Source organism: Typopeltis vanoorti, chromosome 6 (genome assembly GCF_054136105.1).
Source record: "Typopeltis vanoorti isolate ZY-2024b chromosome 6, IOZ_Tvanoo_1.0, whole genome shotgun sequence".
NCBI classification, from domain to species: Eukaryota; Metazoa; Arthropoda; class Arachnida; order Uropygi; family Thelyphonidae; genus Typopeltis; species Typopeltis vanoorti.
This window is the reverse complement of record NC_143554.1, coordinates 113,355,971-113,368,518: the sequence shown is the minus strand read 5'-3', so window position 1 is coordinate 113,368,518 and position 12,548 is coordinate 113,355,971. Positions and strand designations below refer to the sequence as shown.

The 12,548-nt window shown below is 36.3% G+C and overlaps 1 protein-coding gene across 1 annotated transcript in view; it reads left to right on the top strand.

Annotated features, from left to right (window-relative positions):
• Positions 1 to 6,982: 6,982 nt before the first annotated feature.
• Positions 6,983 to 12,548, top strand: part of mRpS30 (mitochondrial ribosomal protein S30) — a 77,295-nt gene continuing 71,729 nt past the window's right edge. Inside the window, exon 1 of the mRNA XM_090394571.1 lies at positions 6,983 to 7,570. Coding sequence (XP_090250697.1) covers positions 6,983 to 7,570 — 588 coding nt within the window. The remainder of the gene's footprint in view (positions 7,571 to 12,548) is intronic.

Here is a 12,548-nt window from a genome sequence, read left to right as displayed (position 1 = left end):
TGGAAGTTCCGTTGTCGTCTTAAGGAGATTGTTTGTTCGATTATGTATCTCTCTCTCTTTGGGTCTCGGTCTAGTTCAGTGTAGGTATCTGATTCTAGTAACGTCAGGTTTTTCGCGATAAGCTATTTTATTTAGTACTGCCGTTGCATTGCCCTTGTCTGCTTGAGGGTAATAATATCTCCAGTACCGTCGACAGGGTGTAGCATAGAAGAAGCCTGCCTCCCAGCACCGCTTAATTAAGGGTGCTCGTTCAGCCATATTGCGGTAGACGCCATATTAGGACAACAAGATATTTTACATCTGAGGTAGATGCAATAGATTTATTTGAAGAATTAAAATTACTCTCAAAAATAATACAAGAGGAAAGTTGTTCTCACCAAATTTTATGCGATATCCCCGTAGAGCAAACATTCAATTAATATTATTGTGTAATTGTTTTGCATTAATGTTTCTCCTGTAATAAAAACGTAATTGCAATTGGAGATTTTCTTATATTTTTGTCTAATAATCCATCAGGGGTGATATTTAATTGTTTGTCTCAGGGCGCGATCTAATCTGGTGACGGACCTGAATAGCTCTACTTCTTTAAACTTTTTGATAGCTAGTTTTTCACCAAGAGAAATGTTGTCAACTGGGGTTTTGCATTGTTAATCGCAAATATTGCCTCTATACGAAGTAAATTTGCGTCTGCTGTAGGAAGCAGAGCTAGCTTTTTCTATCTCAGTAAGAAACAATTCTGTAGGGATGGATTTTGGCAAAGAAACAAAGTTAAGACCTTTTGAGAGAATATGCTCTTCTTCTGGACTAAGGGTGTAGGATGATTTGTTTATTACTAATGTTTTAATGCCTTCATGATGCTTGTTAGGTGCGAATCGTTCTTGTGTTAATCTGATTGAATTAAATTTCCTGATTAGCTGAGATTTACTAATTTCCTGAGTTCTTGAAGCCAGACGGGTGTTTATCTCTTTTGTGGTGTTCCACGACACTGGGTCTAAATATTTTCCAAAGTGAGTATTTTTCTAAAGACATAGGCGAAGTTCCGTTTCGTGTCACCGATTTGTTCTGATATAAGATCTAATTTCGCTTTTTTGGTAAATTCTACGTGCCCTTTCCGTTGTGATCGTTTCCTTGAACTGTAGAAATTTGAAGAGGACTTACAGCGTTTTAAAAAGACACGCCTGTTGATAAATAGTTCAATATTTCTGGGGGTTTTCCGCTAAGCTTTTGTAAGTTGGAATGTATCCTAATCAGAAGGAATATGATGGTCATTAGTTACATTGACTCGGTAATTAGATATGTTCATCTTTTTTTGACTGACTGAAACCATGAAAATAGATAACAAGCTAATTTAATGGAGAACAAAACATGTTTCGTCAAAACGACTTAAAGCAAATTAAAAAAACATAAAAACACAGTGCCATTATAATAACATACTTGTAAACTAAAGTTAAGTTTGAATTGTCGTTCTAGTACGTTCTGTGGTTCTACTGTTGTGCAAATGCAAGCGTATGAGTTCACGCGTACGCCAGTATCTAATTCCAGAACTATGCTAGTCAGGGAGACTGTAAGTGAGTAGAAGTGAGGTTGCTGTTGATGTGAGAAGGGTCTAGGACAATTTCTTTGGTTTCCACTATGAGCCGTTCCACCCAAAACTAGCTCATAACCATCTTCAGTTCCCCGGTGTATGATTGTGGGAGGCCATACTATGGCCAGACTGAGAAGTCAATCCTCCTACGGCTAAAGGAACATCAGAGAGACATTTCATACAATAGAATCAGAGAGTGCACTCTCAAGTCACGTTTTATTTTCAGTAAACACAAACGATGAAGGTCGCCAACACGGAATAGAGTGGAACGCAATATCAAACGTTTAAATTTGTCACGATGAAGTGGAATGTGCATAGTGGAATCCAAAGAAATTGTCCTAGAGCCTTCTCACATCAACAGCAACCTCAGTTATAGTCTACCTGACTCACATAGTTCTGCCATTAGATACTGGCGTACGCGTGAACTCATATGCTCGCATTTGCACAACACTAGAAGTACAGAACGGACTATAACGACAATTCAAACATAACTTCAATTTACAAGTCTGTTATATATATATATATATATATATATATATCGTCTTAAGCAATTTTTAATTCCCTTATAGAGATTATGTGAGACCTTTTAACCCTATCTAACTTTTATAGATTGAGTGGGCAGTTCAATCTCCACCATTAGCCAATCACAGATTGGCTAGCCAGGACTGCACTAATTATAAGTGGCAACCAATGACAAGCAAGTGATGCCATTTCTTGGTACCTAACCTCACATGGATATGTTATTGTCTTAAATAACGTTTGTTCTACTGTGGAATTTATTGAGTTTACAGGACGGAAAACCCGAGCTTGTGGAGATAGGATATTTCGTTACTCTGAGAAATAAACTTAACATTTTTAACAGGTTAAAATATAACATGATTCTGTGCCTGTTGTATATCAAAAATAGAAGTATAATATACTATTTGAGAATTAACTCAAAACTATGGAAGATGAAATGGACTTGGCAAAAATTATAATGCGGCCCAATATGGATTGTTATTTTAAACAATTTAAATTTTTTTAAAAAATTATTTTACAAATTCGGAAATGATGAGCTGTAGAGTATACAGTTAGTCGTGATCGTGTTGGAAGAAATAAGAGATCTGGTTGTAATGGTAGATAATTTTAGTAATGTGTCACCTCATTTATTTATTTATTCTTATGAAAAATGCAGCTACAGGTGAATGTCCAGACGAGAAAGCCAATCTAGGGGCTCATCCGTTACCTCGTGATGTCCTGGAGGCCACCACCATGAAATTGCCGCCTTGGACATTCATTCACAATATGAGTGATCGTCTGGGCCACAGGGGAACAATCAAAATAAGGGTGGCCTGATAGTCTCCATTTATGTACTATGTAGCCACATCTGCCCTGGTTAATTCTGATCCTGTTGATAGATGACCAAACCTTCCTAGGAAGAGTAAATCCAGGCTGCAGAGCACAGCGATCTTCAAACAGGAAACCCTTTGTTGGAAGATTTTTGGACCAGTGTTCTCTCCACATGTCAGCTGTGTGATTGGTAGGGCAGCTGAAGAGAGTTCGTCAACAAACCAGAAACGATTTCGGGATTTCAGGCGAATACTAGGTGGATTTATTAGTTCATTACTTTATTAAATACTTTAATCGAGGCTTGTCTTCTCTGTATATTTGATGGAGCAATGTTAGATAGGACTGGCAGCCAGGGGAGAGGGAGTGCTTCTCAGTGTCCCACTAATTGTGCACATGGTAGAGTTTAGCTGGGTGTCTATAATGTTAGTGTGCGCACTTCTTTCCCAGACAGGGGGGACAGTATTCTGCTGCAGAGAATGCGAGGGCTAGTGCAGACGACCTTAAGACTTCAGCACCACGATCCCAGGTTATTCAGTAAGCCATGAGATGATATTATATCTCGTTTTATCTTTGTTGGACAGGTTGGTGATGTGCCTTTTATAGGTTAGGCTTCTGTCCAGGCTCACTCCAAGGTATTATGGGTGAGGCTCATGTTCTACCATTTTGTTACAGAAAGAGAGATTGAGATGTCGATTCGCCTCTTCATTGTTCACGTGGAATGATGAAGACACAGTTTTTGTTGGATTTGTCTTCAGGTCAAACTGGTTGAAGTACATCTCCAGGATGTTTAGATCTGTGTTCAAGGTTGTTTCCAGGTTGGCAAAGGAGTAGTGTAGGACTGGTGTAGGATAGTGAGATCATCAGTATATATATATCTGCTTGAGCTGGTATGTGGTAAGTCAGACATGTAGATATTAAATAGTAAAGGGGATAACACAGAGCGCTGTGGAAGACCTTTGTGGAGGAATTTGGACCGGCTCTTTTTTACACCAATATCGACCCGGATCTTTCTGTTGGGGAGAATGGATTCAAAAAGCTGGAAAGTTGTTTTGCACCTTATGATATTGCTTAGCTTTAGGAGGAAGCCCCTGATCTAGACTGTGTCATAAGTTGATGTTAGGTCAACGAAAGTGACTTCGGGTTTAAGTTTCTTGTGTCACCTAAAATTTAGGGACGCATTGCTAAAATGATGAAGACAGTACAAAATTATGGTAGTGAGGCAGAGGACACTCACTTATAGAAGGAGTTTCTGGTTCCATCATATAATGCATTAATGAGGCACATATTGATTGTTTTTCAAAAGGAAAAAGAGCTATTGAAAAAATTCAGAGATGATTGGCTACGATGGTTACTGGTCATCATTGAAATGTTCTATGAACCAAAGATTGATAAAATGCATTTTATGGGTAAGGAGGAATCGGAGGTATTTTGCATTTAGAGTGGTGAATGATCGGAATGCATTGCATTAGAGTGTGGTCTCTGTGAATGTATTTAAGGCATGGTATGATGAACTGCTTGTGTCACTGACGGAATCCTCACACTGTGTCTTTAACTCCATGGGGTTCGAAGATAATAATCAAAGAAAAAACTGATAATTCAATTTATTTCCATATGAGTAGATGAATATATTTCACCCCTTGTTTGCCCTAGGAGTAATGTAGCAGGGAGATTGTTTTGAAGGAAGGTAGTCATTGGTTTATTATTATTATTATTATTATTATTCGTGATACCTCCAAGGAGTTCGAAGACTCATCGCGGGAGGACACCTACTATACAACTGTCTCCGCCACTGCACCTCTACTACCAGTCATCTCCATTAATGGCATCGACCACCTGCCACAACAACTAGTACTTTTTGTCTGTAAATTGCGTGTGTTCTGAAGGGCCGATTTCTGTATGCGGGAGAAAAATCCGAGTTTCCAGGAGAAAAAAACCCTGCCACCTCCGTATGAGATTGGCTAACTCACCTTCGATTGAAAAAGTCCACATAAAGATTTCTCCCGTCACTACGAGAATCGAACTTGGGCCTGTTCCAATCGAAGGGTGCAATGTACCATCGTTCTTCCAATTGCGCTACGGAGGCTCTTTTAGTTAAAAAAATATTCTTGTAATGACAGAATGATTACTAACTGAAATATATTTCATTTCGGGAAAGTTGTTGTTTGAAATATTTTAAGGAAATTTAATATTCTAAAAAAGGATATCAGTCATTAGTTTAGTTACCTCATGTTCTCTGTGGTTTAGGTTTAGGTGCAACAATTTTACTAGAAATGTTTCTTTTTTTATTTACTGTGATGGAGCACCTTTACTTTGAAAGACACCTTCATGAATTCCTAGGACTCATCGCGGGAGGCCATTCTACAGTAAGCGATTTACTATTCATGCCACATGATCTACCACCAATCATACTTCTGTAGAATTTTCCCCCTAGAGAAGAGAGATCGCCCTGAGAACAGTAGCAGTGAAAAGCCTGAGAAAAATGGATGATAGATAAATAAAAAAAAAGACAAATTGTTCCACTTCATAAAAGGAGTGATATGACTAAGGTTTCTAATTACAGGCTAATCTGTCTGGAGTTGTGGTAAAGGTGTTAGAGGCTAGTGGGAACCAGTATTCAGAAATGGATTGACGATAACGACATTTCTTTAATCTCATTATCGTCATGCCCATTCCACGGCATGGGTATGACAAAGGACAATCATGTTTTGGGATCTACTTACTAAACAATGTGGCAGGTGCATTGGACAAAGAGGTGATTATACGATTAGAAACTGGTAATTAAACTGGAGCAGATTGGGCTGGACAGTAATTTAATGCATTGGATTGGAGAGTGATTATATGAGAAGTATTAGCAAGTTGTGTTTTGTGGACATGCACTGTTAATTTGTATGTAAATATTATTTGGAAGGAAATGAATGGGAATGGAATGGAAAGAGAACAAAATATATATATTTGTATTCGGACGATGCACAGTTTGGAAGAACTGTGAGGAGTAGAATGGGTGTTGTGGTCTTGCAATTGTACTTGAATAGACTTCTTGAATTGGCGAATGAATGAGTACCAGTTCAACATAACAAAGAGAAAATGTTTTAATCTTTGGGAAGCAGTGATGGCATGTAGAGTATAAGATTGATAGAGATATCTTGAAAAAGGTGAAAAAGATGACAGAAGATGAGGGTTTTTGGTGGACAGTACCTAAAATTTTGGGAGATATTTTGCTAATATTCTGAGGACAGCACCGCACATTATGGCGATGATGTGGAAACACTGACACGTATGAGTAAGGATGTTATGATTAACATACGTGTAAGACTTATACGAGTGCAATTCAATTGTACTCGTATAAGTCTCTGATCAAGTACATATGGATTACTGTGTGCAGGTTTGGTCATCGAGTTTTTAAAAGGATAATGAGATGTTAGAAAGAGTTCAGAGACGATTGAATAAGTAGTTTCTGGTCTCTGAAATGTTGAGTATGATTGAGAGATTCTAACTGCTGTGTCTAGAGAACTGAAGGACGGGCGGATATGATCGAGTGATTTAAATGATTATTACCAGATTAATGTAGATCAGGTTTTTCAGAGAATGGATAAGGGCTGTCTGAGAACAAGAGTCCCTGGAAGCTGGATAAAGAGTGTATAAGCAAAAAGTTTTTGCTTGCACCCTCTGGAAATGTGGAGACAGGGAATGCATTCACATCCCAGTATGATGAGCTCTGCATGAGAGGAGGATCCCCCGCGATGAGTCGTTGACTATGTGGAAACTGATAATGTTGATGACGATGATAATAATCATAATTAATCCGAATTTTCAAAAAAAAAAAAAAAAAACTACCTCCATGTGAAATGAGCCAATTCACCTACGATTGCAAAAGCTCTTATGCAGATGCCTTTAGTCATGACAAAAATTGAACTTAAGTCTTTTCTAGTCGAAAAGCAGCACTTCGAGAGCATTTTGATCTTAAAAATTTTGTTTATGTTTGGATCGATGTTATATCCGTCCTGCTTCCATACCTGTGATTTTGCTAATCATTAAAACCATTAGATGTCGCTGTAATAATACGGAAGTATGGCGTCTGCTGTGGTGCCAAAGTCTGTTTTACCTAGTAATATTAACTATAATTTATCTCTTTGTGCATTTCATTTAGTTAGGTATAGTTCATCATTATCGTCTTCTTCAGTAGAATTAGATAGTGAATACTCTGAATTTCCAGAATATCCTCCTCTTTATGATTCATCTAAAGAAGGCCTTAAGAGAAGAGAAAGACAGTTTTGGTATGATTCCATTCGGCAGTTGCCGACAGTCGAACAAAAGTTACTTGAAATTAGTAAGGAGAGGGCCAGAAAAGTATACCTGCTTAAAGCTGCATCTAAACATCTTGATGCTTCACTCCCTTTCTTGAAATTCTGTACAAAAACGCACGTTATTCAAGGTTTGCCCGAAAGATATCAGTCCATTGAAGTCGATGATATATATAACCGGCTGAAACCTAGTTTGATGGAAGCGGTAAAACTTGAATATCGCGATCAGATATTAAAACCAGCTCCTCTTAAAATTGGTGAGGATTGCAAGAGAATAGGGGGATTGTACTGTAGATTAATGTCAGTGTTTTGGAGAAGCATAGCTTTTCAAAATGAACACTTACTTCGATCCACAGTGAGTAAGAAATAATATCATACATTTTCAGATTTATACGTTTCGTAAGAATTTCTGTAAAGAATCAAGTCTTCGATATGTCAGTAATTATGGGGGACGAAATTATTGTACTGCGGATATTAAAATATTTTTAATTATAAAAAAATCAACAACTTGTTTTTTTACAATTAAATGGGTATTGTTTTTTTTAATGCATAAAATTAAGCAAATAGTGAAGCTTTATTAGATTATTATTTTTCACATAGGAGTCACATGTACATTTATATGACAACATGATCTTGCTTTTTTTTTCCCATACAGTACATTTTAGTTGATGTATACCATTTCAGAATAGTGCAATGTGCAGTTTTCACAATGAAAACTTGGAAATCAAATATCAACTACCCAGCATTTCCTCCAAATCAAGACAGGAAAAATTAATTATTAATTTCGAAATAGGGAAATACAAGAAAAAAAAGCCTAGAAAACCTTGAAATCATTAGCTCTTTCAAAAATAATAAAATATGGGCCTGACTTAATAAAGATCTACATAGATGGCTCTAGAAAACTAAATGGCAATTCTGGAAGTGGCATACTCATCTATGGCTCTCAAATTATAGAACTAAAAACAACCAACAATATAAGATGCAACTCATACCTTGCAGAATTAAGAGCCATTAACACAGCACTGCAACATTTGGATAAACGAAACCCAAAGGAATTTATATTTTCACAGATTCCTTAGCAGCCCTTCAATCTATTAAGAACTGCTACACTAGCCATCAAGAAATACTTAGAGACATAGTAAAAAACATAAACTACATAAGGATTCCAAAATAATTTTCCAGTGGATTCCATTCCATGTGGGATTAAAGGGAAATGAACTGCAAATGAAGTAGCAGAAATGGCTGCAACATTAAGTGATACCAAAGAATTTGATATTTTTAAAACTGCTCAAAAATAAAACGTAAAAAATGATTTTCAAGGACATGACTCACCACTTGTATTCAGCAGAAAAACCAGGAGCTACCATCAACTCCAAGTTTAATTGCTGTGCCACTACCACGATCCCTCGCCTCAAGCCCAATCAAGTTGAGCAATGGCAAAAAAGTCTTCCCCATCTGCAATATCTGTAACATTGAGGAAGCATCACCACTGCATTTACTAACTTGTATGAATATTTCTAAATGCGAACTTTATAACAGCCCAGAAAAGGTGCTGTTTAAAATACATGAATTTGACCTCTATCATCTGGTGTGATAATAGCATGGGATAATAATAATAATAATAAAAATTAAAAAAATGAAAACTTAATGTAGTACTAGATATGAGTTAAAGTAATGATGTATATTTGTACATATACATCATTACTTTAATTTTAGTATGTGTTGTTGCTTTCTGTAATTATAGTAATATTGGTGTAACAAGTTATCAAAAACTTCCAGTTCTCTTATTCACAGGTACACCAGAGAAAATAAGCTTTTAACTAAAAGCTGGTACTAACTAAAGTATAACAAGTTATTATGTATGTTTTGCTGTCAGCTGTGCAGTTAATTTCATTACCTTTGTAATAGTTTGCATGGTTAATACTTATATTTTCTGTACAGTTTTAAATTGTGAGCACTTTTGATAATATGAATAGGTAATACTTTTTCTAGTTTTTAATCATTCCAATTATTGAAAGTTATGAGAAAGATTAATAAATAGTGGCAATGTTTTATTCAACTTAAGTGGAAGAATCATATGAAATTGAAGGTATTAGGAATGAAGATTTCTGAATGATGTTAGCATTTAGAAAGCTGTGAATGGAGCTGTGTAGTATGGTTACTTAAACAGAATAAGAGAGAAAAGGTAAGTAAAGAAGCTGTTTGATAACAGGAGAATAAGAATTAGATACATTTATGCAGTTAATGATACTTGGAAGACTGAAATGTAAAATCTGACAGTATTGGTGATCTTACAAATAACTGATTAAATTAGATGAAAGTTCTTGATGAGAAGCTGGTAGTAATGCAAGCCTAATTATGTAATACTGTGATAGCATACTGTACATCCCTTGGGTACATGTGAGGATGTTTTTTGTGGTAATTCCATCAAGAAGTTTTTCAGCCTATAATATGTTAATTCTGAATGGCCAGAATATTAAAGAGAAAGAAAAAACTTGTTAACGTTGCATTTAATGATCTGTAAATTATTCTTGTATACACACAAAGAGAAGATTGTTTCAGAACACAGCTATAGAAGAAAAAAATTTGTTCTGTGAGTTTGAAGTTAAAGTGTGAAGGAATGTTGAAATAGCTGCTGCACATATTTAAAATATCTAGTGGTAACTACAAAGATATGTAGAAAATGCAAACATCAGAAACAATGTTTGTGTGAAAGAGAATGAAGTGAACTAGTGAGAAATGCATCCTTAACCAACCTTCCTTGTTCTTGTCTATACCAGTATCAAGTATTTTTAGAGAGCTTTTGGAGCCACCCCCAAATGTGAGAAAATGTTCAATGCTTGAATAGATTTTTGATTTATATAGAGTTAATAGCTGCTCACAGGTAACATAATATATGGAACTAAATAGAAAACTTAATTTCTTGGATGCTGAGGAAGTGATATTTATAATAGTCATATATGCCAAGGAAGATTGAAGATTATTCAAAGAAGATAAATTTTATCGTGCCATGAGATTTGGGTGTGTTGTTAAAAGTAAGACTAGAAGGAAAGGGTTCTGTTTTTTGCAAGAAATAAAATGGGGATGATATTTACTGGCATTGAACTTAGCAGGGTTATTTTTTTTTTTATCAATACCCTATCAAAGAATGAGGATCAGATTGGAATTTGGGGCTGTAGAATGTTTGGTGCTTTCTAAGTGCAAGTTTCTCAAATGTTCCTTATGAGGATAGATTGATGGTGTCTGGACTGCAGAAGTTGGCTGATAGGAGAAAAAGAGGGGATAAATGATAGAAACATTTAAGTTGCTTAAAGGGTTTTATAGAGTAGATGCAGGAGAAATGTTTTAGTACTTGGCTAGAGGGACCAGAATAAGGTGTCATTCCCAGAAGTTGAATGAAGGTGTGGTTAGTAGTGGTGTGAGGACTAAATTTTTTCTAGGAGAGTGGTGAATGAGTGGAATGGGTTCCCAGAGTCAGTTGTGAGTGCTTTGTTAATGGGTTCAAGGAAGGTATGATAGATTGGGTCTTCTGCGATGAGTCTTTGGACTCCATGGAGGTGCCTGTATAATAATATTCAAAGTAACTCACTGGCTTTATTGCCTCAGCCATAATTCAACCTAGTTTTACAACATCACAGGTTTCCTGTGTGGCAGTTCACTTGCCATGGTGGTTGGGCTCTTCTCTTGAACTTTCTCTATCAGTAATGGAGAAATATCCCAATGCTCTCATTGTGCTTTTACCCACACTCTTCCTACTATACATTAAGAACCTTGTACCAGGTCCAAATTCTACCCATGATTTTGATCATAGCATTCTCCATTCCTCTATTTCATTCAACAAACCACACAATACTCATGTGATTCAAGTTTCAGAATTAACTAGTATTTATAGATCTAAAACACAGTTTCTCTTATTTCTCTTAAGAGAGATCTCACTCCACTCCTCCCTCTTGCTTTTGATAGTATTCAAATCTCCAGTCAGAATCAAATTTTTCCTCTTGGGCTGATTTACTCTTCTGCCACAAACACATATTTTTAGTCTCCTCATCTTTCAAAACACTTGATCCTCTTTCATTTAAAATGCTTCTCACATTTACAGGTACTAATTGTATACAAATCTCAAATCTGTGGTGGTAGTGATGATGATGATGCTGCAGTACTGCCATCTTGTTGAGAGAAACACTGATAGGCTTAAACATGTCCAACAGCTATTACCAAAGAACAGAAATCATGACTGCCATTGGCACAGAAGACAGATTTTCCATTATGCAGCCATTTCAGCGGAAAATTTAACCGTTAATGATTGTTTTGAAAGTGTTGAAAGCTTCATTGTAGGCTATGAATGAGGTGCAATTTTTGTCTCAGGTCACTTAATGTTTTGTACTGCTCTGGCACACTTCTTGGAAAATCATAGCTTGAATCTTGGATACTGGAGCAGAAATTTTGAACTGAGTAGGGAATGAAGGTTCTCATTCCAACATGGATAATTTCTATAATATGATCACAGTAAGTGCCTGGATCTAGAGAACATTAATCTGACCATGGAAAGAAAGAGTAAAATTCTAGAATATCTTGGTGATAGAGAATATCTTCACTTGGTGATAGAGTTGTAATGCCAGAAGATATGAGGAGAGGACATTCCACTAGAGAGGAACCTTGGACGAGATTGTGGTCTGGTTATGATCACCTCACCAGTTTATCTGGAAGGAGAACAGTTAAGAAAATATCTAGTGTTTGATGAGTGTAAAGGAATGGCAGGTATTCTGATTGATTGATTAATAGATAGATAGATAGGTCAGCGACATTAGCAAAAGAGAGTCAAGTTGGAGTTTTGGGCATTACAGTCACTAAAGAAGATGGCATTACTCTTAAGGTAGTTGGATTTCATGAAATCAAGCTTTCGGGATAAGAATTCAAAGCAGTTAGAATCATTTCCAGAAATTGGGAATAGTAAAGATAAGCAGTGCAAGTGATATTCTTCAAGGGTATGCCAAACATACATATAAAGATATATAATGAGACAAAGAAATCTTAATCCACATAAGATCAAAAGAGGATATTTGAGGCTGTGCACACAAAAGTACCAGTATTATCCTAGTCAGAGATGTCACACAGAGTATAGTTTGGACAGTTAACATCAACTGTGGTTGTTGCAGGAATAATTTGGAGTTCAGTCAAAAGCAGGATATCAGGTTTGGATGTTGGTGAGGTGAATGTGGAAGTGACTTCTTTTTTTTTTTAGAGTGGTTTGTTTTTTATTTTAACTGCAGTGATACCATATCTATTGAGTTTATTTTCATGTAAGCACTTAAGAGAAACAGCAGGGGAACATG